Genomic DNA, 24862 nt, shown 5'->3' on the forward strand with positions numbered 1-24862 from the left:
ACTTTTGGACATGAAATGTATAATCAGTGTTCTGCTGTTAATGTTTATGTCGTTTATTTCTCCATCTGCGAAACTGTCTATTTAACCCTTAAATTGCAAGCGTTTGACCGAGCAGTATGCAGTTAGCAGACTAACTGTCTTGCTAACCATAAACATCAGTGACACAAAATTAGATAATTATATACTGAGAATGTAGTGTGGTGGTGACGGTGGGATGATTCGGGCAGCTGTATGTTTTTAAGGCGGAAAAACATGAGATGCACTGCACTGCCTTTTATCTTGAAGGTTCGCGCTGCATTTTTTAAACACTGCTTCTGTCTGTGTGTCTTCCTGTTGCTAAGCAACAGTAGTATATTTCACAATAGTATACAGTAGTATCTCTCACACTTTCATTAAATGTGCCAGGGTGAACTGTCTCTCCTCCGGTTCCATTTGAGCGCTGTGCTCCACCACACATTTGAACACTGAGCTGAGGTTCTGTTTGGAGGGGGTCAGTTTGAGAAAGGTCCACATTGAGTAAAGACCGTTCAAGTTAAGACTAGCCGGGGAGTCAAAGGCTCCATCAGAGATCTTTTCTCCATCTTGAAACCAGGTTATTGTGACAGGATCTGGGCAGAAATTCTTCACGCACAGGTTCAGCGTACATTCTGTTCCTAACTGAGGCTGCGGAGGGTCACATTTGATGAAAGCCACATTTGGGGGCTGACCTGCAAGAACATATAAGAAAATAAGTGATTTTTCTAATCTGAGCTAATTCAAACAGCTTCATCCACACAATAGTGCTTCACACCAGCTCTGAAACATTTTAAAGTTTTCTATAAGGTTCTTGGCTTGGATGTAAGGTTCTAGGAAAATTTTTTAATTGGTGTAGAACTTTTACATCATGAAAGGTTCTTTAGGGAACCAAAATTCTGTGGCATCATTCAAAGGAACACTTTTGGTTCCATTTGGCACCTTTATTTTTAAAGGGGAATTCCAACTATTTTTCAAAATTTCTGCATAATTAAATGTTTCAAGATGTGATCAAAGTCATTCAGAGTGGTTTGGTGTGAAATACTCTGTTCTAGAGAAACTTACCGAGTCAGAATTGTTCACAGTGGTAGTGATAGGAACCAGACGTCCACATCTAAAAGCTCCCTGATGGAAAGTTATGAAGACCTGATGTCTGAGACATTGTTTTATGACTGTTTTGAGAAGATTTTGGCCTAGAAGGTATTAAAAATCTAGTAATGCATATTCCGGGTGTTGCCAAGTAAAATAGTCCTCCAAGAAAAGTTATTTTAAAGATGTATCACTATTTTACCACCATCAACACTGCATATAAACACTCAGAAGACACACGTAGGGTTACTGGTGCTTTGGATAGTAAATATGTCTATAAAAAAAAAATTATAATGTTGTAGACATGGCGACTCCTTCCTATCACCACCAATGTGAAGAAGGTAGAAGATAAAGAAGATATTTGACATTCTCACTAGGTTTAAGATATTTTCTTTTGCTTAGATATCAATTTTTTGGCTTTGTAACTTTGTGTACATTGAATTATTCTGAAATTTTGATTGGTGGAATTCTCCTTTAGGAGGTTATAGCTGATATTTTTAAACCTAGATCCACAGACTCATGACTGACTCACCGTCTGTGTTGATGTGATAGGGAACGTCCTTATAGAACGGTGCGGGGAAGCTGTTGTGGTAGACTCTGCAAGTACAAACTGTTCCAATATCCACACTAGCCACCGTTAGCTCAGTCTTACTCCACAGGCTGTACAGCTTCTCGTGGTCAGAGAATGGACCAAACTGGGTGGCAGACTGTAGCAGCTCTGTGCCCTGCCTGTGCCACTCCAGCCGGATATCTTCTGGGTAAAACTTCTCAATTCGACAGCACAGCACCAGAGGCTGACCCAGTTTGGGGATCTGAGGTTGGCTTGATATTTGCAGAAGGTCTGGTGGGACTGTAAGGAGATACATTAAAAAATCTGCAAAACATTTGAGAAAAAATGCGATATTTAGAACAATGTACAAACCTTGGATTCTGACTGTTGTGTTTCTGATGATCTTCTTATTGCCACAGTGAACCACACAGCAGTATCCTCTGTTGTCATCATCTACAGTCAGTTTAAGAGTAACAGTAGAAATGTGGACGTTCTCCTCGGACTCTAGCTGTGTTAGATCCTGCAGGTCTTCCATTCCTATTAAAGGATCAGTTTCAGTGACGCCGGTTGCTCTGCTGTTACAGGATGGCATTTTGTACCACTGGATTTTGAGGTGTTTAGGTTGAACTCCTCTGATAGTGCAGCTCAGTTTGGTCGGTGTTTTGGCATAAATAATGTCAGGTTTGACTATATCAGACACTGTAGGAGGGGCTGCAAAAGATACATAACATTTTCAGTCACATTCATTAATAATAATAAAGCTACTGATCGTTCAAACAGTTTTAACAATAAATGGTCTTAAACGCTGGAGTTAATGTATATCTGCTAATTCACACTTTCACTCTGAAGAACAGCATGCAGACTGCTGGTCACCGTAGCAACACAGGCAATAATCTCACCTAGCTAGTAGCTAATGAAAAGACAAAGAGAAAGATTTAAGAGGAACATGGATAATTTGGTGATGAATGGACTTTTATAATCACTCCAGCTGGTTTTCTGATATGTTTAATCTGCAGCAAGAAACTGTACAACACCAAAAAAGTCACAAGGCTGAAATCAGATTCTCATTTGCCAGCTTTTTGTTTGAATTTTCCTGTTCCATCTTAAATGGTGCAGCAGTTACATTCTGGTGCCTCAGACACCATTTAAGGTGGAACAGTAAAATTCAAACAATAAGCTGGCGAATGAGAAGCAACTTCTGCCTCATAAAAAAATTGAACATTGAGAGACATTTTACAAGAAACTATTGTAATTTTGTGGAAAAGATTCCTGCCGGAGATGCGAGAAAAGCGTCTACAGCTGAGCTAAAGCTTAAAGCAGAGCAAGGTAAGTCTGAGTTTTTGTTTATATTATATTTTTAGTCTACACTAGTACATTAGCACATACTGAGACATATTTATAGCCAAGATGGAAAAATGGACATAAAATGTTGTGACTCTCAAGGTGGTTTGATTTTTGTTGAAAGGACAAAATGGCTCTTCTTAACGTTTGGGTTTCATTTGGATTAGATCTACTTTTTGTTTGTTTAAAGCAGTCATCATTTATCATTGGTCAATCTAAATATTTCTGTCCAGTGGCAGGGCATTTCTTTTCTTTGTTAAAAATCCACTATTGTATATGAATTTGTCTGTTCTAGAATCAAACTGATCATGTTAGATTATTGTTTTGCTCTCCAGTGTCGACCAGAGGAGGATAGGTTCCCCTTTTGGGTCCTGGTTCCTCTCAAGGTTTCCGTCTGTTAGGGCAGACATGTCAAACTGGGGACCTTCTGGGCCAAAGTGCTCTGGAGATCAGCGACTACCCTCATCTAACACTCTAAATTCAAGTTCTTGCTAATTAGCTGTTGAGCTGAATCAGGTGTGTTTATTGAGACACTGTGCTGAAGTCTGCAGTGTTTTGGCCTACAAGGACTGGATCCTGACACATGTGTCTTAGGGAGTTTTTCCTTGCCGTTTGAGGCCCAAACCTGGACTTCTGCACAGCTGCTTTGGGACAATACCCATTGTAAAAAGCTCTATATTAAAACACCCTTGTCGGGTACAAAACTTTGACTAGTTGAAATTGAGTCAGGACTGAGTCTAAAAGGGCAGAGACCAAGTCCAAATAAGGGCGAGATCTCGAACCATCTACAGCACATTCTCCATCAATATGAAGAACAATTTCATGATGCAAAGAACCATTTAGTCATGTAAAGAGTTCTTAGAGTGTTTATGGTTCTATATAGAACCATTTTTTACTAAAGACCCCTTGAAGAACCATCTTGAACCCTTACAGATTCACTTGGGTCAACATAATTAACACTTAGGAATCTAGAGTTTTCTACTTTTAGCTGTGCCACCACATACAAAAACTTCTTCCTTTAAGCATTCTAGTTTATTTCTATTCCAGAAGGATCCTTTATTTTTACTTTAACCTGATATGCTGGTCTGACAACAGTACTTTTAAAACTAATTTTAAGTGGGAAAGAGAGCTGGGACGTGATCTGATGAATGGTAGGAATGGACTCTAGCGAATAAATTCTCGTCTGTGCTCACCTCAGCTTTGCCCAGCTGAATGTTGTCCACTGAGCCCATCTATGTAAATAACAAAACTCTGAAATTTATAAAGACTTTTACTTTTTTGCACCAGCCTTGTTTATTTTGGTCAAATACAAAGGTAAGAGCAATCTGGACTGTTGTATCTGACACTTGCCTCTAATTCTGTGGATGCAAACACATCCTGTGCCTATTGTTAGCTATTTCCAGAGTTCCTGCTGACTCTCATGGCTGTTTCAGTGGGTCAGACTTTATTGTCTTTGCTTCGCTTTTATCCTGGAGGAGAATCTTGTTAGTCTGGAAGTCGCCCACAGTGTTGCCAGATTGGGCGGATATTGTTTAGGTTTGGTAGGAGAAAAGTGCCTTGGTGGGTGGATAAAATCTGAGCTGGTTTGTCATGATTTAGGTGGGTTTTTATTTATTACGCTTATTCTAGGATCTCACGCAATTAGAAACACAAATGAATAGCGCATTTTAAAATTTTACCCGTCCAATCCGGCAACACTGTGGGGGAACTTCTATATAAGGCTAGTGGTCAGTAATGTGATGCTGAAGTCAAGCTATCTTAACATGGCATTGGCAAACAAATGTAACTTTAGAAAGAAGTGATCATTCTAAAAATAGTGATCCATTATCCTTTATACCTTGTGTGCTAAATGCCACGCAGCTGGTATCAGTAAAACTAGGCCTAGTCTTGTTGTAAGCACTAGTTGGAGACCAGAGACTAAATTTAGCAAGACCAAAGGCCGAGGCCATGTCAAGTCCTAGACAACAGAAAACATGAGTCCTACAGATTTAGTTGGGAATTGAGGTTTGTGTCACACAGTCTTGACCGTGAATTTGTAGAAGTGGAACAGACACACACACACTTAGAAGTTACTCAAAACAGGAAAAGCGAGAAGTAGAGTAACGCAGATTCATTAAGTTCATGGACGAAGCAGAGGGTGAAGACCAGCTAGACCAGCTATTTGTGAGCATATGTGAAACTAGCAGAAGTCACATGTACCCCTTAAAAAATCACTGCTGGGGGATTTGCAACATGCTAAGTTCCTGATAAAAAAAAAAAGATTGTGTTTCAGGCCTGAGATTCAGATTTTAGGATTTACAGTATTAACTGCAAATGCTACAAATATTTATTAAATATCACTGAATCACACTGAATCACTTGAATCACTCCCTTCACCAACTGCTAGTTTGGGGGCGTGTCCAGACTTCAGTGTCCAAAGTGTATGTAGCTGTAGGCTAGTTCAGAACCCCAAAGCAGCTTCATACTGCCTTTTCTCCACCATTATATCTCCAGCATGTGCTTGACGGTTGAATCTCAGTGTGTATTGTGCCTGTGAGTATGACCCAGCCGCTAAACACATCACATATATTTGTATGCAAAAGTTTGAACACCCCTAGCAAATGACATGTACTGTAGATCTTCTAAGTGAAAATAAGTTAAGACATCCTCTACAGAGAACATACTTAAATACGGTGTTTTTTCTGCGTATTTTAGTGATTTGTATTTATTTTTTCATTTCTCCCCCTTTCACAATTTTGTCAAAATTTGGATATTCACATATTCTTATTCTGTGACAACTTCTAAACAATATGTGAGGGTTTTTTTTTTCAGTTGTTTGCATTTTTGGATTCAATCAGCACAAGAGGACCAATCAGGATCTGCTTCTTTGTCATGTCGCAGCTCTTCTCAGTGACTGCGGGAAAAGTTCATAAAACTTCATGAAACATGAAAACATGTTGCTGAAATTCTGCCTGTCCTCTTGCAGTTTTTTTTAAAAAAAAATAATTTTTTTAATTTTTTAAATTTAAGCCTTAAAGGTAATAAAATAGTGAACATTTAAATTAATGGGGTCTTAATTACAGTATAAACATTAATATTTTTCATTCATCCATCTTTTCTTTTTCTTCTTTCTCCCAAAATAAGACATTTTGGCTCATTAGAATCACATTTTTTGATATAACACAAAACCTCACACAGCCTTTAGACTAACCTGCTACACTGACCTGATGGGACAGTTTATTACTGTAACTGGTTGCAGTCTAACTAAAGGAACCTAAACTGATGATTTCTACCTAAAACTGACCTCATCACTGGACAAAATATTTAGCACTGATCTTTATACTTAATCTGCAATGCTTTTTGAATAAAAAACAGATGATTTGTCCTAAAACAAGGAAGAAATGTCATAATAAATAAATAATAAAAATAAATGTCATAGAAAGCATTCAATTTAACTTCCTGATACACGTAGACACTCTGTTACAGCACTAATTGTATGTTTTGAAAGAAATTAAACTGTTTGTGTTCCTTGGAAATCAAGTTCAAGTTCTGTCAGATAAAACCTCATTTTTCCAAGCGGAATGTGAGTTCTCAGGATTAGAAGGAAAGAAGTTCATTTACAGATTTGATAGGATTTTGATATTATACATTTAGAATAAATGTGGGGTGTCTGTCATTTTCATGTATAAAGAGACGTGTTCTGCATATCAGTTTAGCTATTTAGAATGCAAAATCCTTAAAGCTCAATATCTCTTCTTAACTGAAAAACGATTCTGCTTATTTTCAGTTGAAAATGGATCATTTCTGTCAATACAAAACAGAGTGGAGTTAATCATACCTGCATGCAAATATCTGTAAACCATCACTGCAGCTCCGATGGCCAAAACTGTAATGAAAACACTTGATATAACTGTTCCAGCGATTAGAGCCAAAGTGTTAAAGGGCTGAACCGGACCTAGAAAAAAAGAAAACAATTAAAATCAACGTCAAGCCACGTACTGTAATCACAGGAGAAAAAAGTCAATACAATCTATAAAGTGTTTTTCATTTTAACTAATCTGTTTTAAACTACTTAATACAAATATTATGTCTGAGGAAATTCATTACAAACACTACACATCACATAGTTCCTCATACAGGACTGTACACTGAGACAATGCTGTCACATGTGTTAGGAGAAGTGAATCCTGTGCAAATACAAAAAAGATTACAGTCCTATATGTGCAATAGACCCTCATGTGTGTTCGCACATTATTTTGTCGAGTCAAAAGTGCTCAAGCTTTAGTCAGTTATTCATAGTCAGTTTTTCCTGAGCTGCTCTAACTATGTGTCGTGCGCAGTTACAAACATTCCCCCACTTCTGCAGGCTGCAACACAGATCATATTCTAGGGTGGGGCGGGGCATTAATTGTTATAATTGTTATTGTGATGAATTTCTTCACAATAAAATACAATATGCTTTTCTGCACATATCATGCATGTCGTCAGTACAGAACACTAACAACTGCCTGTTTCATTATGAAGAGAACAAAATTAATCAAGTTTAACTGGATTTAGTACAACATAGTATGAGAAATATTATTGTTCAAATGTAGCAGTGCTGCTGTTCTTTTTTCTCTGTTCCAACTGACCAGACATCTGAAAAATAAATGTCGTGACATAGTGTATATCATGAAAATTTCATGATATACACTAACATGATATTATGTTTTTCCCATATCACCCACCTCTATTCTAGTGTTTATAGTAGTTGTAGGCCATCAAATAAAACAAACACTAAAGAACAAATCCAGATGTTTGTGGGGAAAAGGCTCTCACAATGAACAAAATGCCCAAAGTATGATTTATTTTCACATCTATATATATAAATTTAAGATTTTACAATTTGCCTGCTGAAAATTTCTCCCATGTTTGGCCTTTAGTGTGACTGCTTTTATTATCTTTAGCTGATTGAATTAAAAATCACATATTAAATAACAGTGAAACTTACTAAGTAATGAACTATTTTCCTTCCTGTTGTGAAATTTCTGACTCTAATCACACGTGCATTCCTGCTGGTGTGGGTTTCCTCGCACTCAAAGATGCAGAAAAACACTACTTAAGTGCTAATAGTGCCCTCTTGTGGGAATCTAAATTATTCAGGAGAAAATGAATTCTCTCTACATTTCACAAGAACATTAAAATACAAAACTTTAACATGCTACTTATTTTTTCACAGATTAAAGAGCTAACTTTTTGAGATTTTTTTTTATATAATTTTATGTAGCTTAAAAAAATGTAAGTGTCGCTTTTGCTACAACACACAACATTTATTACACTGGTGCTACATGCTCACTTTTTTCTATGTACATCATCTTTCATTAAAACCTTTTCAGTTTCCATGAAGTCCTGCTTCACAGCAGCTGTTTAGTATGGAACTAACAGCATTAGGACATGGACATATGCAATATATATCTGCGTTTAACAGCAAGTCAACCACGAAGCAGCTAGAATAATGCTAATGTTTAAGTTAAGACTAAACTGTAGCTTTATATGTACCAAAAATACATATTTAATCAAACATATTAGTTAACAACTGCTACTGTATAATGTAATTATTTCATTTAATACAAATGAAATAATTTGAGACAAAAAACTACGTCTGTTATATGATTTTGTTTATGCATCTGTAGTTCACGTCAGCTAGATAACACAAGCTTGTAAGAGGAGCAGTTTCATATGTGTGAAATTATTCAAATGAAACAACTAAATAATTAAATACAAAAATAAATGATGAGGAGAGAGCAGACAGAGAGGAAGCAGGAAGCAGAACAGAAAGACGACGTCTGCTGGTTGGACTAGTGTTCTGTCAAAAAAGACGCAACCATGCAGACAGTTCTGCTCACTTGCGAATGACTCGCAAGCATGTTGAGTTTTAACAGTGTTTACATTTCAAAAAAGCAGGGAAAATCTCATGATATGGGCCCTCTAACTTTGTTTTATGCCACTGCTGTATTACATTATCTGTAAATGAGCACCATGGAGGCCCCATGCAATTAAAGCAGAGCTGACGTGTCAAAGAAGTAATGCGTTCATAATCAGATTAAGAAGCTCCCACCTTCAACTCTCACGCTTACACTCTCGCTATACAGCTCAGAGAAAGACCTGTGCTGTATCTGACACTCGTACACAGTGACGTCACTCTTCAGTCTCTCCGCTTTCACAGTGATGCGGCTGCTGACGCTATACGTTCCGTCGCTGTTAGGAACCGGAACTCCAGTGCACACGTCCCACTGGGCCGACTCTGCGCCAGCTTCAGTCTTCCACGTCACTTTCAGTTGCTCTGGGTAGAACTTTGTGATGTCACACCGTAAGGTTTTCTCCTCTCCGGTCGTTATTGTGACTAATTCAGGCAGGGAAACCAAAGGCCGAGCTGCATTGAACAGGAAAAAAAAGATGAGGACAAGGCACAGCATCAATCAAACCAAAACCAGTGAGTTGCATACAAACCTACTGTACATAAAACACACAGAAGTATTAATAAAAACTGTTGTATTCACAGTTTTTGATAGTATTTTAAATGTAGCAGTGCTGCTGTTCTTTTATTCTAACTGATCAGATGTAAAAAAAATAAATATTGTGACCTATCATGTATCATGAAAATTCCTTGAAGTATCACAATATTATATTTTTTCCATATCGCCGCCCTCTATTTTAGTGTTTATGGTATGGTTGCAGTCCATCACATAATAAGAGCATCAGAGAACAAATGCTTGTGGGGGAAAAAGGGCCTCACGATGTACAAAATGCCCAGAAGTTGTTAGGTTTGGCTTATATGGGTGAATATATCATTCATTATAATTCATTTCCACATGACAATATCCATTTTGCACTCTCTAATTATCCTGTGGAATTGGGCTGTTTTTGTTACTGTGCCTTTAATACTGTAAATGTAAATGAGCTCTGTTCTGATTGGCTGTTGGCAAATGTACTGTTCATTTTGGATGTTTGGATCCTTTGAAGGCTGCAATCATACATTTGCTTCCCAACACTCCTTATCCCTTCTGCATGAATGAGCAGCCAAGAACATATGATGTCACAACCATGAATGAAAAACTTTGTGTCTGAATATAGACTGTGCACCTTAACACATTAATAACGTTTAGATCAAAGTACATCATCATGTTTCATTTATTTATTTATTTTCAAGAGTTTTCCATGATTTGAGTCTTTTAAATCATAATACTGAATAATAATGTGTGAAGAATTATGTGGCGAAAGCAGCAAGGAATTAATGCAGCAGCTTACCTGACAGTTTGAGGTGGACGGTCCGATCGTACTGGTCAGGCTGTATGATGACACCACATGAGTAAACTCCCTCATCGCTGATTGTTGTGTTCTCCAGATGTAGAGAGGCATCTCCTTTCAGGAGCCGGGCCTCGTCTACAGAAAATCCTCTGGTGCGTTTGGTCACAGCATCATTCTGACTGGCGAATAAAGTCTCAGAGACGCCGTTCTTGGACACTTTCCACCACACGTCAATGTTTTCTGCGTTTGCACTGGGGAGAGTGTAACTGCAGCCCAGAGTCACAGCTGTGCCGACTAAGCCATGCTGTGTGTCTACAGAGCTGTGCAGAGCAGCTCCTTGGAGAAGATACAGGCCAAAAAGCCATTTTCAGCAGTTCAGTTTCAGACCATCACAATAACCAAATAAGTGAATGCAATTTTAAAGGTTTACTTGGTTAACTATTTTTTTAACCAAAGGAATTTTCTTGGAGAATTATCTGTCATTTTTTGGAGCCATTACAACACAAAATTTGAGCTGTATAATTTTCCTCTGGTTAAAAAATTATTAATCAAAATAATTATGATAAGTAATTCAGAAAAAAAGGCCATGTCAAACATGGTATATATATTTTTCTAATTGAAATATAAACATATACATACATTTTATCATCTCCACTGACCATACAGGAGCACTTTGTAGTTCTACAGTTACAGACTGGAGTCCACCTGTTTCTCTGCATACTTTGATACCCCGTTCTTCAGTGGTCAGGACCCCCCACAGGACCCCCACAGAGCAGGTATTATTTGGGATGTGGATCATTCTCAGCAAGTGGACTCATTCTTGCACTGGTCTGAGTGGATCAGATACAGCAGTGCTGCTGGAGTTTTTAAACACCTCAGTGTGGCTAATGGACAGAGAGCCAAAGACATCCAGCCAACAATGTCCTGTGGGCAGCGTCTTGTGACCACTGATGAAGGACTAGAGGATGACCAACACGAACTGTGCAGCAGCAGATGAGCAATCGTCTCTGACTTTACATCTACAAGGTGGACCAACAAGGTAGGAGTGTCTAATAGAGCGGACAGTGAGTAGACAGTGTTTAAAAACTCCAGCAGCACTGCTGTGTCTGATCCACTCGCACCAGCACAACACATGCTCACACACCACCACCACGTCAGTGTCACTGCAGTGCTGAGAATGCACCGAAATAATACCTGCTCTGTGGGGGTCCTGTGGGGGGTCCTGACCTTTGAAGAACAAGGTAACAAAGTATGCAGAGAAACAGATGGACTATAGTCTGTAACTGTGGAACTACAAAGTGCTCCTATATGGTCAGTGGAGCTGATAACATGGACAATGAGTGTAGAAACTAGGAGGTGGTTTAAATGAAATGGCCAGTCAGCGTATGTATATACAACACCATTTCTAAAAAGTAGGAATGTAATTACGTTAAATTAAAAAAGGTTCTCCATACTCATATTAACAAAAATCATTCTTTAAAAAACATCCACTGAAATGTTCTTTAGGGAACCTAAACCGGTTCTTATATAGCACTGTGCAGTGAACTCTTTGGCAGCTTTATTTTTAAGGGTGTGCCTTTATGTTTGCTTACACTTAACACTCACGTCTTGATTCTCAGCTCTGCTCGACTTTTACACTTTTCACAACAAGAAGAAACTCGCACAGCCGTAACGAATGATGAGCTGAAAAATCCTCTTACCTGCAGAATGGAAGTGCATTAGGCTGAAATGCAGTAAGACTGTGAAAGCACACAATTGTCTGATTGTTGAACTGGTTCCTGCCATGTCTGAGACAAACAGCAGTGTCTCCAGGCACTTCCTCTGAGGTCAAACTCCACTCTTAACTGCTCTTAATCTCACTCAGCTCCTGGGCTTTGAACTTGGCTGTAAAGTGTTTCTGGCCTTCAACACTGACCTTACGTCATGTGATCCTGAGCATTTTATTTCACATGTAATGATTTCCACTGTGAAAATGCTTAAGTAATTGTACTTTGCTGCCATACCTTGTTATTATTTTGGAAAATTTGTGTGTTACTCGAGTATTATTGAAATCGAATACCTGCACATGCACATTGATCAAATCACCTCACCTCTCAATTGAAGCCCATATAACCAAACTGAAGCTCTTATTTTGAAAACAGAGCTCTGAGAAGAACCAGTTTACAGAAAAATACAGTTATGCTTAGGACAGTTGATGTTGAATAAGGACGAGGATGACCAGCAACAAGATAGAACAGAGGAATCATGAACTGGCCATTCAGAAACCTATAGACCAAAAAAGAAGACAGGATATTTTGGAGAATCACTATCCATACGGTCGCCAGGAGTCGAAATCAATGTGACAACACTTGATCATAACAATAATGCTGATTTAAAGGCCAAAATGTCCAGACACAATTGTCAAAATGGTGCTCTACCAAATGAGGAGCCGGCCACTCATAAACAGACTGACCAAAGACACACCCAGCCATTACATTTCACCGCTAATGTAGTCCTTAACCATTGAACAAGATCCCTCCCTCCCTCCGTCTGAAAGACCACATCCACAGTCAACATCCAAAAACAGTCCTTTATTTACAAAAACAAACACGTGAGAAAGTCAAAGTTGTCATCAGTGTTAATTCAACGATAACAGTATTACTGACATCCCGGACCATAAATGTGTGCATTCACATGGTTTCCTCTTATCCAACCATGGATCGCTTTCTTCCTCTCAGTCTAACTTCATCCAGTTTCTTAATGACAGCTGGGGCCTTTTTGGAGGAAGCAGTGTAGCTCTTCAGAAGTCTTTCAAACAGGGCTTCTGTATTGGGGTGTGTGCTGAGGAAAGCCTTCTCTAACACATACATGTCAACTCCTTTGTCCTCAGGTAAGGCAGAGATGTAACTCAAGCCAAAGTCAATTAAAACCAGTTTGCCATCTCTGCCCTCTTCACCTTTCACCAGCAGCATGTTGGAGGTGGTGAGGTCTCCGTGGACTACATCTTCGTCGTGCATCTTGGCCAGGATCTGACCGATCCTGTCAGCTAGGCCATGGAGCGCTTCTACACTCTGTCCAGATGCCTGAGCTGATGCGATGTGCTCCCTCACAGTGACAGAGTCAGTGATCTCCTCGAGGAAAATGCAGTTGGTGGTGTAGTCAACAAAGTAGACGACTGGCGCGTTGATACCTAAATAACAACAACAAAAAAAATCCATTACACAACACTGCATGTTATTAAATCATCCTGAATCACTGAATAGTTACTGAATACCCACCTCTTGACCAAAACACAAACGTACACACTGCTGCAGTTGCTAAACAGTAATTGAAAGGTTAAAAAAAATGGGGTGGAAAATGAGATGGTTCTGACTGACTCAGCATCTGATGTTAGCAGGCTAGTCTCACCCCTGTCCTGTTTTGCAGCACATGACTTCTGATGTACACAGGATACTGTACAGCAGTGGTCTCTAACCCTGGTCCTGGAGAGCGACCTTGCTGCACAACCTAGTCCAGGGGTTGGCAAAATGCAGCTCCGGATCCGCATGCGGCTCTTTTACTGCCCTGTTGTGGCTCTTTTACTGCCCTGTTGTGGCTCCACAGCAGAATTAGATTTTTAGGTAAAAATAAAATAATCCTCCTCTACAGCGTAATAAAGCTCTGCTGATCATTCAAAACAGTTTTAACACAATGGTTTTAAAAGCTGGAGTTAATGTATACCTGCTAATTCACCCTTTAACCCTGAAGGCTGGCACGCAGACTGGTGGTCACTATAGCAACACAGACAACAATCTCACCTAGCTAGCAGCTAACGAAAAAGCAAAGAGACAGATTTAAGACGAACATCGACAATTTGGAGAGGAACCGACTTATTTGCATTTATAATCACACCTGGTTTCCTGATATGAAACTGTCAAACACTAAAAAGTCACAAAGCTGAAGTCAGTTTCTCATTTGAATTTTCTCATTCCACCTTAAATGGTTCAGCAGTGACATTCTAGCGCTTCAGGCACCATTTAGGGTGCAACAGGAAAATGAAGCTGGTGAATGAAAAGCCAACTTCAGGCTCACCAAAAGTCGAATGTTGAGAGACAATTTACAAGAAACTGTTCTACTTTTGTGGAAAAGTTTCCTGCCGGAGATGTGAGAAAAGCGGCTATAGCTGAGCTAAAGCTTAAAGCACAGCAAAGTAAGTCAGAATTTTTGTTTATATTATTTAACCTATACTAGTACTTCAGCACATACTGAGACATTTTTACAGCCAAGATGGTAAAACATTACTTCAATAAATGGATATAAAATGTTGTGGCTTGATTTTTGTTGAAATGATAAAATGGTTGTTTGTAACATGTTCTTAACATTGGGTTGTCGACCCTTGACCTATATCCAACCAGTTTACCACACCTGTTCCAACTAATCAACCTATTCCCAAGTCCCTGATTAGCTGGACCAGATGAATGTGTTAGGTAAGGGGCGGGGCAGTTTAAGGGATATAGGTTGGAACTAAACTCTGCAGGAAGGTATCTCTCCAGGACCAGGGTTGGAGATAACTGCTGTATAATATACCATTGATAAAGAATAGTATACAGTACACAATACGCTATTTTGACCACAGCCTTAAGCTGCGTCCAAAATAGCACACTACTATATTACACTCAAGAATGGACTTGTGGTGCTCTGTCTGTGTGTAGCATCGAATCCAAAGCTTTTGATTCGACTCTTCATTCCCAAATGCTTGGAATCTGAGAATCGACTCCTTTTGGAGGTCGACTCCCAGCCCTTCTCGGGTGACTGGAGAAGCGAGTGACCAACTTACTAACTAACGAACCAACTAACTAACTCAGACACAGCTTAGTTGGTCTACTGACCCGCTTTTCTGCAGCGCAGGATGGACCGAACCTCCTGCGCGGTTCTGCGCCGAGTCAGTTTCTCATCGAGGGTGGGATGGCGGTACAGTTTCGGGAATCTCTCCTTAATGATCGTGGATTTGCCCAAAAACCTGCCGCGATAAACACGAGCTTCAGCGCCCTGTTTAATCAGAACTGTCTGCTGTAAAAACTGAGAGACGGCGGGTTTGTTATTGACAGGCTCCATGTGCGCCATGGCTGTTCGAGTTCAAGCCAGGAGGTAGCCCGTTGCGACTATTTTCAAAATAAAAGTCCCGCCTCTTCTTGGCCACTTACTTCTCAATAAAGATGCACTTTAGTCCATTTTCATTTCATCACTGTCTTGGTAGCCTTTGTGGCAGCCCTGCTTATCTGTGCGGAATTGTTCACGCTAGTGTTAGTAGTTTGTAGTGAAATGCCCTAGAGTGTTAAGGCAGACTTTTTATTAATGGCCAAGTTCATTTAAAGGTTTTTTTTTTTTCAAAGTAAAAGTTTTCTCGGTTCACATGCACCAAGTAGTTATCCATCAAAAAGGTTTGTCTAAGCAAAGACATTGTTTATAAATATTAACTAATTTAAAGATCGTATTGTATTGACATTAACTGGTGCCATATAAATGTAGAAGGGTTGTGCTAATGTAGGGTAGCTTAATTGAGGCTTAAATGCACACGTGGGGAAATGTCTAAAAGACGATTTCTGTGACCGTCTTTGGACTATTCTATTGATATCACTGAATGCAAATAAAATTTGAAGCTTAACACTTTTGAACTGTCTGTTTTTTTTCTTTTTTTTGTGACCGCAAAATCAATCACCTGTAAATTTCCTTGTAATCCATGTTAAAGGAGAATTCCACTACTTTTTCAAAATTTGAACAAAGTCATCTAGAGTGGTTTGCTGTGAAATTTCACAGACTCTAATTTCTTTACAAATATAGCCATTTTATTTCCAATTCTATAACCAAAATGACCTCTTCTGAGTTTTCATATGTAATGTTGATAATATTTATAATGTTCATTAAATAGTGGTAAATCTAAGAGTGTTCTTTGTGTACATCTCTGCCATGAATGCATTTTTAAAAGATATATATTTTAGACCAAAACTATCTTAAGTAACTCGTAAAGTCTCAGGCATCTGGCAGCGAATTCATAACTAGTTCATAGAATAACTCTGTGAGGAATCTTTTGAAGGCATTAAACTCTTCAGACGTCTGGTTCCTATCATTGCGAACAATTCTGTCTCTCTAGAACGGAGAACTTCATATCAAACCACTCTGAATGACTTTGTTAACATCTTAACGATTTAATTATGCAGAAATTTTGAAAAATCAGCGGAATTCCCCTTTCATTCTTTGTTTGATGTAGCGTTATTTTTTCGCCACCCGTATTCCGACAAGCCCCGCCCTTCCATGCTATGATTGGCTAGTAGTTCATACTCGCAAGCCATTCGCCCGTGACTGTGAACTAGTGGCCAATCCTGGCGCGGGAGGGCGGGTGTTGTCGGAATAGAGGTGGGAACATAAATAAATCTTTGGAGTCTTCTGCCACGTAGCTGAAACTTCCTTGTCGGGTCGTAGAGCCCCTCAGAGGAGAGAAAAAGGTCAGAAACAGTCGTGGACATCTTGAAGGAAGCAACACAAAGCAGTGGTAATTACTGATCACAGTTTCACATAGAAAAAAGTTTACTTTTTCTGCGGCAGATGGGAAATGCAGGCTGCAGTTTTCTTCCAGAAACTTTTTGGATGCTCGGCCTGGAGGCGTTCCGGCTTGATGATGAAACACGACCAAGTTCATGATCAGGGCAGCTTCCAGAGCACTTCAACTCTCCACTCCAGCACAAAATACCCCCACTGATTTCTTTTACAACAGACCAGACCATCCAGCCCAAACAGCTGAATCTGTTTCTGGTTAAAAAGTTGTAAAGCTTTGCACAGTTTGTAAGCCGTAGGTTTGATATGGGAGCGAGCTGCGCCTGCTGAGGGCTATTTATGGATAATTAGGACATAGACAGGCAACCTCGAGTGGGCTCATCACAAACGAGGAGCATCAACAAGGTGGTTGCCATGGTTACGCGGCTGCAGTGACGACCCTCCGGACTGAAGGGGCTTCAGAGCAGTTTTGGGGGTATATTCTGAACACAAGAAATATTAACAAGACGTTTCATTTTTGTTAGCTGGGTCCTGCAGTACCTTCTACTGTTTTGCTTTGCTTTGCAGGCCTCCTGAGAAGAAGGCTGTTGCATGTTAGTGGACGATGATGCAGCTTTGAAGATCCTCAAAGGAAAAATGGGTAGGTCCTCGTGTAGTTATGCAGCTTGATGTTAGAAACTATTAGGCAAATCTGTTATCCTGTTCTTTTTGGTTCATGCTGTTTGAGAACGAACCTAGCACCCTAAACAGAACATCTGCATGGCATGGTTTTGAACCCAACTATTGTGGCCAGGTGCAGCTTCTGCCCTGCAGGGCTTTTACCTGAATCAGACACACCTGGGTCAATAATGAGGTCTTCAGGAGCTTTAGAGCCAGGTGTGATACCACTCTGCAGGGTGGCTTTATTCCAGAAACAGGGTCTGCCATGCCTGTTTTATGTGTGCATACATTAAACTCGGGTGTTAAAGGAGAATTACATAATGTTTTCGAAATTTCTGCATAAGTAAAGTGCTAAGATGTAAAGTCATTCAGACTGGTTTGGACTTGTACTTTTTATAATAGCTGCAAACAATTAACAAAAAAATGACAATTAAATTGTTAATCACAGTTATTTACATGGCAGTTCTTTCTCAGGATTGCTGCAGGCCATTGTAAGCACATGATTAAAATGAAATTCCATTGATATTTGAACATCATTTTGCCTCACAACACCCTGCATATCTCACTCCATTATGGATGCATTTAAAGAAATATTTTAGGCCAAAAACATATTTACAAACTACTGTAAAACAGTGTCTCAGGCATCACACAATGTATGTTTGACCATTTCATGTAATAACTTTCTGTGAGGGAGCTTTTAGAGGTGGACGTCTGGTTCCTATCACCACCACTGTGAACAATTCTGACTAAGTTTCACTAGAACAGAGCATTTCACATCAAACCAATCTGAATGGCTCTGTTTACATCTTGACTTAATTGTGCAAAAATTCAGAAAAATCAGTGCAATTCCACTTTAAGGACTATAGGGCAGTGACCTCTAACTCCATTTCCATAAGAAGTGTTTGAAACTTTACCGAATAACTAAAGTTAATAACTTTTCCCAGGCTGCCCTATTCTGGTCCTTCCCACTGCGGTCTCCACTCTCGGCGGCCTGGTGTTCGGCTATGAGCTTGGGATAATCTCCGGTGCCTTGATGCAGCTCCAAGCCCAGTTCCATCTGACCTGTGTCCAGCAGGAGACTGTGGTCAGCGCTCTTCTCATTGGGGCTGTCTTTGCTTCTGTGATCGGCGGTTGGCTGATCGACCACCACGGCAGGAGGACTTCCATACTGCTCAGCAATCTTCTCATCCTCGGAGGCAGCCTGATCCTCAGCTCTAGCAGCTCCTTCATGATGCTAGTCGTTGGCCGGCTCTTGGTGGGCTTCGCCATGTCCATATCTTCGATGTCCTGCTGCATCTTTGTGTCTGAGATGGTTCCCTCGAACCGCAGAGGTCTGATGGTCACCCTGTACGAAGCTGGCGTCACCGTTGGGATCTTGGTGGCTTATGCGGTCAACTATATACTCTCTGGTGCCCAGGATGGATGGAGATACATGTTTGGGTTTGCCATTGCGCCGTGCCTTGCGCAACTAGCCTCTGTCTGGGTTCTGCCATCACGGCATGTGAGTCTGGTTCAACTTATACCAGAGAGTCAAAGCTGCAGTGATGGTGCTGAAGAAGGGGCTTCAAGCCAAGAGCAAACAGAGAAAAAGCGATACACCATCCTGCATCTCTTTCAGCGAGAAGATAACATGCGCACAAGGATGATGATTGGTCTCGGGCTCGTGCTCTTCCAGCAGTTCACAGGTCAGCCAAACGTGCTATTCTACGCCTCCACCATCTTCCGCTCTGTGGGATTCAGGGATTATGCCTCGGCTGTGCTGGCCTCAGTCGGCCTTGGGATTGTTAAAGTCATTTCGACCTCAGTGGCGATGCTCTGTGCAGACAAGGCCGGCCGGAGGCTGCTTCTGATCAGCGGCTGCTCTGTGATGGCTTTAGGTTTGATATTTATTGGATTTTTGAGCAGGAATTCTCTGTTTGACACAAGACACTGTAGCTCTGAGATGCATCCAAATGACACCATATTACCTGAAAACCTCACTGAACTGGTGAAGATTACAAATGATACCAGTGATGCTGGAGCTCCTCGCGCTGTGGGGAATTTCAACTGGCTTATTTTGATCTGCATGATGTCAGTCGTCAGTGCCTTTTCTGTCGGGTTTGGGCCAAGTAAGTGGAATTTCACTTCTAAAAAGAAGATATTCATGGCATAGGGGAGAGCAGGGCACAGTACAATTTAGTTTTGTTGCTCATTTTAATAAAAAAAAAAAAATGAGCAAAATTAATAATTTGCTTCTACAAGCAAGCTACACATTTCTGCTACAAACGGAACCAAACTTTAAGCATCTACCATTTATTTCACGACCATGAAATTTGAACCGAATTGTCTTATAAAAACATGAATAATGACTTGTTCATTTTATGCGACTAAAGGAGCTAAATCGACTGATTAGCTATCTTGTCTGTACTTTGTAGCTAACATAAGATCTGACATGAGATGAAAATGTGACTGAATACACTTGTTCTGCAAGCACAGAGTCAACATTGGCTATCTAGCAAACAAAAAAGTCTTATAGCACTCAGTAAAAAAACATGCTCCTGGTTCTGTGTGTGATACAGTATTAATAAGCTAAGTTCAGCTGACGTTAACCACACAGATCAATCCAGAAATTTTTGTCTTTGGAAATGTGTGGAAAGCAGCATCTAATGGTGTAATATGGTGAGATGTTAGATTCCTTCTTATGTTCTCTTCGAACACTGGTTGTCGCTGTAGTTACTTATGCTGTACTTACTAATGCTGTAGTTGGTGTTTTATCATGTTGGTCCATGTGTCCCATTTTAACTGTGAGCACCTGCCCCTCTGAGGGTCCCTGCATGGCCTTGCATGAAAGTACGATGGTTATAATGAACATCTAATCACTTAAAACGTGTGAACGAATCACCAAAGAAGGAAAATGAAATTATATCACCTAAATATATAGTGAGTACACATTTGTATCTGTGAAAAAGTAACACTGTAATCACAGCCACCAGAGTTACATCCAACTAGGCCTAAATTTAGCAGGATAAACACGAAATACTGCGTCGTGACACTGACCCCTGGATCAAGAATGCTGAGATTATCTGTAAATGAAACTGTTATTAGAACCCAAAACGAGCTTCCAATCATTAGCAATACACAAATTATCCAGTTATAAATTTACATAATTTAGACAGTTTATGGTAGTCAGTGTTGTTAGCTTTTAATTTCACAGTACATAAGCTAGCAAGACGGGGAGCCCCAAAAACTCCTGCTTAGGGCCCCCGGAAGGCTAGAGCAGGCCCTGATGGAAAATATTTGCTGTCAGCCTAAATAATTGTGATTATCTCCAATAATTGTGATCAGGAGGTTCTGTAATAATTGTGACGGGCCTAGTTCAGCCAAAAGTGGAGCGAGCACAAACGTAACACCCCGTAGGAGGGTTAATTGTAACTGATTAAGGGTTGAGCTGTAACAGTCCATTAAAAATCACTTTTCTAATTAAATAACACAATAATAATCAAATAAAGTGCTACACTGAAAATTCCAACAAGGAGCTTAAAATAATATATGTGTAAATTAGTCAAAATACATTCATGTTATAAGAACAGCCTTTACGGCCAAGGTTGTATCTTATATCTTTGACTGCTGTGAAACTTCAAAGGTGAGGATTCTATATGAACGAGAAAATGACCAAAAACATGTTCTACGTGTTGCATTTTGACCATTAGTGTCGCTGTTAATGTGACCTACAGTGACCTGGCTGGTCCTGAGTGAAATATTCCCCGCGGACATGAGGGGACGAGCCTTTGCGTTCACCAACTGCTTCAACTGGGTGGCCAACCTGATAGTAACCTTCTCTTTTCTGAGTGTAATAGGTAAGTCTGCAATGTTCTAAAGACAGCAAAAACACTTATTCACACTATGCTCTCTGTACTTTGAGAGTCCAGTGGCTGATTTTAAAGGTCGATTCTTTCTAATTTGGTCTCACAGATGTGATCGGCCTTTCTGGAGTGTTCTTTATTTATGGAGTGATTGCAGTGGCAGCTGTTGTTTTCATCTATTTTCTGCTACCAGAAACCAAAGGAAAATCTCTCCACGACATCGACAAGGAGCTCTGTGAAAGACGGTTAGATGAAATTTGCATTTTTTTTACACTAATTTCACATTTCAGTTCTGGAAAAGTATGTATTTGTGCTTTTAATCTAAATATTTCTAATATTGTAGACAAATCAAAGAGCACTTAGTGTATGAGAACAAACTGCTGCTAGAGAGATGTTCTAGATTTGAATGAGATTTGTCTGATCCTGAACTACTAAACAACATACATATGTGCATCATCAGGAGGAAGCAAATGCTTAAGGGGAATTTCACCAATTTTTCAAAATTTTGCATAAAATTGTAAACATATAAAGTCATTTACAATGGTTTGATTTGAAACTGTTTATTGTATATAAAAAGGTTCTATACAGAACCATCCACAGCACGTTCTCCATCCATCTGAAGAATGCTTTAACCAAGCAAAGAACCCTTTAATCATGCAGAGTTCTACATAGAACTGTTTTCTTTTCTTAAAACAGATGGTTCTTTAGTATGTACCGTAAAACAGTGTCTCAGACATCAGGCAGGGTATTCATAAGCGCTTCATATAGAAAGGAGCGTTTCACACCAAACCACTCTGAATGACAGTTTACATCTTAACCATTTAATTATGGAGGAACTTTGAAAAAAAGTCTTCTTTAAAAGGGACACTCCAGCCAAAAAGAAAAATTTAACCATCACTAAATCTGCTGTAAACGTGCTGGCCCGGCCTGCAGTGCTGCAGCGAGTCTCTACTGTGAGATTTTCTGGTTTAAAGATGAGGAAAACCTCCTGATGATGCATCTTGAAGGTGTGGGGAGATTTTCAAAAACACTGTGAGGGCTCCCGAGCAACAGTGTAAATGACTGCCCTACTGTCAGGAGATCGCGAGTCAGATCTCCCTGGTGATTCCACAGCCTTCTATGATGCTAGCTAGCAAATGATTTGTCAGTAAAGAGCTGCTACAAGCTAAAGTTATCATAGTAGCTTGCAATCTAGATACCTTACCTCAGTTTGGGTTTCTTTTCTTGGGCCAAAAGCATAGAAGACTTGTCTCTCATTCATTTGTGCCTGTGCTCTTAAAGATGGTTCTTCAAGGGTTATTTAGGAAGGTCAGTAGTACTATATAGAACCATGAACACTCAAAGAACACTTTGTGTGATTGAAGGGTTCTTAGCATTGTAAAAAGGTTGTTGTAGATGGTTCTATACAGAACCTTTTTGAAAAAGGTAGCACCAAAAAGCGTTCTGTTTTTATGATACAAGCTTCTAACAATAGTAGAACCTTTTTGGTGCCATTTACAGCACGTTCTCCATCAATCTTAAGAACAGTTTCAAGATGCAAAGAACCGAGTCTAAATTGTTCACCATTATAGTACTAAGAACCAGACATCTGTATGTCTACACTACAAATATCATCATGGTTATCTGCTATCCAAAATGACCAGTGAACTTACATGTACAGGTTTCATACATCATATTGACAATGGTAAAATAGTGCTAAATTTGAAAAATACGTTTTTGGGTACTACTTTTCCTTACAGTGTCCTGTATGTACTTCTCCGCCCTGCGCACCTTTTGTGTTGTTTGGGTTGGTGGCGTTGCATCACAGTGTCAGCAAAACTCGTAGCTTATGTGAGTATTTATCAGAGGAGCTGCGATAGATCACAGCTGCACCTCGCTGTCCTGCCCCATAAACTGGTAAGATGAGTAGCAAGTAGTTTGTTGCTGGCACCGTCAATTTCCATTCGCCCTGGATTTTTCAGTCTCTGTCTCTCTCGCCAGTCATTTGCATAATCTGGTTTAAATTGATATGGCTCTACGACATTCTGGAAACAGACCTTGTCGAAGTCCTCTACATACTTTGCAATCTTCCAAAAATAGGTAAGAAAACTGAAAACAAAAGCTACTGCAGGTGAACAGCTGTAGCTACAGGAATTTCGGGTATCAAGCAAAGTATTTATAACCATTTTGTGCAATAACTTAATGGGATGTAGTTTAGAGTTAAATGCTTCTGATGTCTGGTTCCTAGTACTATAATGATGAACAATTTTAACTCCTAAACTAAATTTGTCTGCAAAGGCGCATTACACACTGAACCCCTCTGAATGATTTTGTTTCCATCTAAACCATTGAATGATTAAGTAATTTTGCAAAATTGGTGGAGTTCCCCTTTAATGCGTTTAAAGTTGGGAAAGTTTTTAAGTTTGGAAATTGCCTCACATGCTTTTCTTGCAGGTATTAACAAATAGAAAATGACTTCCGCCATGAATGAGCGCATTTACATGCACTCAGTCCAATCCTAATCAGATTTCTGCAGTTATCTGATTATTGAAATGGTCATGTAAATAGCGCACACTAATTTCTTAGATCAGAGTAAGGTCTAGAAATCTGATTAAGAAATCTGATAAAGAGAACAGGATTCAGCTCTGTAATCAGATTTCTCAGTGCATGTGAATTCTTACTCTGATTTCTTTCGGATTTCTCAGTCTGCGCATGTGCGAAAACAGACGGCGGTACTGGAAATAAGCAAGCAGTGTTGCAGCAAGAAAAACACTTTAGGAGCGACACTGCAACTAAATACATGCTTGACAAAATGAAGGATTTAAATATTTTTAATCTTCTAGATGATGTATGTTCATATTTTAAAGTAAAGTGACTTTTTAAAAATGTTAAATGTAGCAGCATCATGAAGTTTGAGTATTATGTTATGTCATGTCTTCTTCACATCTTGGAGCTCCCCCATTATCTGATTACTCAAGTGCATGTAAACGCTTTATTCGGATTACTGAGAAAATCAGATTTTCTGCAGTCATCAGATTATTAAGTGCATGTAAACGCACTCATTGACTGCTTCTTCTTCCAGATTTCCTCACAGAGAGGAGTTCTGCAGAATCTTCAGAAGATGCCGCTCACCTGGCTATCAAAGAGTGTCCTGGGGAAATTCATCATTATGATATTCAAAAATTGTGCACATCAGTGTGGCCACTTAATCCACCAGCGAAGATCTGGACCTTTACTGTAACAGTAATAACTTTGAAAATATCAACATGTTGCATTAAATCACTTTTTTCACATTGCTTCATTTAGGACATTTGCTCTGCACCGTGTTATTTATTGCATCTGCACACACTATTAAAGAAAATGTCAAGTAATTCCTGCATATCTCATTCAAAGAGGCTGGGCTTAGACAGGTTCCTGTAATGCACAGCTTCTGAAATGGTTGTCCATAGTAAATGTTCCTGGAGTTTGCAACATTGCTGGATTGATTAGCTTTGGAGGGATGGTGTTTACCTTTGACAGTATAAAGAAAATGGAGTCACATCAATGTGGGTGCCACCGTTGATTGATATACGAAAAATTCAAATGATAAAAAGCCTTCTCTAATAAATAAATA

General features: G+C 39.6%; 2 protein-coding genes and 1 gene segment (V, D, J or C); 1 reads left to right on the forward strand and 2 right to left on the reverse strand.

Moving 5' to 3' along the window:
* Positions 1 to 381: 381 nt before the first annotated feature.
* Positions 382 to 12409, reverse strand: LOC118799999. The segment is given in 7 exon segments: positions 382 to 707; positions 1634 to 1951; positions 2024 to 2362; positions 6810 to 6926; positions 9069 to 9383; positions 10259 to 10594; positions 11959 to 12409. Coding segments are annotated over 7 exon segments (1836 nt in total).
* A 400-nt stretch (positions 12410 to 12809) lies between these two features.
* tp53rk (TP53 regulating kinase) lies at positions 12810 to 15520 on the reverse strand. The gene is made up of 2 exons (XM_036559783.1): positions 15106 to 15520; positions 12810 to 13427 (listed from the first exon to the last, which is right to left on the reverse strand). The coding sequence occupies exons 1-2, from the start codon at positions 15338 to 15340 to the stop codon at positions 12943 to 12945; spliced, it is 720 nt and encodes a 239-aa protein (XP_036415676.1). The 5' UTR covers positions 15341 to 15520; the 3' UTR covers positions 12810 to 12942.
* A 1117-nt stretch (positions 15521 to 16637) lies between these two features.
* On the forward strand, positions 16638 to 24550 carry slc2a10 (solute carrier family 2 member 10). The gene is made up of 6 exons (XM_036559575.1): positions 16638 to 17243; positions 17336 to 17408; positions 18373 to 19536; positions 21142 to 21264; positions 21380 to 21515; positions 24332 to 24550. Exons 2-6 carry the CDS (start codon positions 17360 to 17362, stop codon positions 24420 to 24422), a joined length of 1563 nt encoding a protein of 520 aa, XP_036415468.1. The 5' UTR covers positions 16638 to 17243; positions 17336 to 17359; the 3' UTR covers positions 24423 to 24550.
* The last annotated feature ends 312 nt before the right edge of the window (positions 24551 to 24862 follow it).

Source organism: Colossoma macropomum, unplaced genomic scaffold (assembly GCF_904425465.1).
Source record: "Colossoma macropomum unplaced genomic scaffold, Colossoma_macropomum, whole genome shotgun sequence".
Taxonomy (NCBI): Eukaryota; Metazoa; Chordata; class Actinopteri; order Characiformes; family Serrasalmidae; genus Colossoma; species Colossoma macropomum.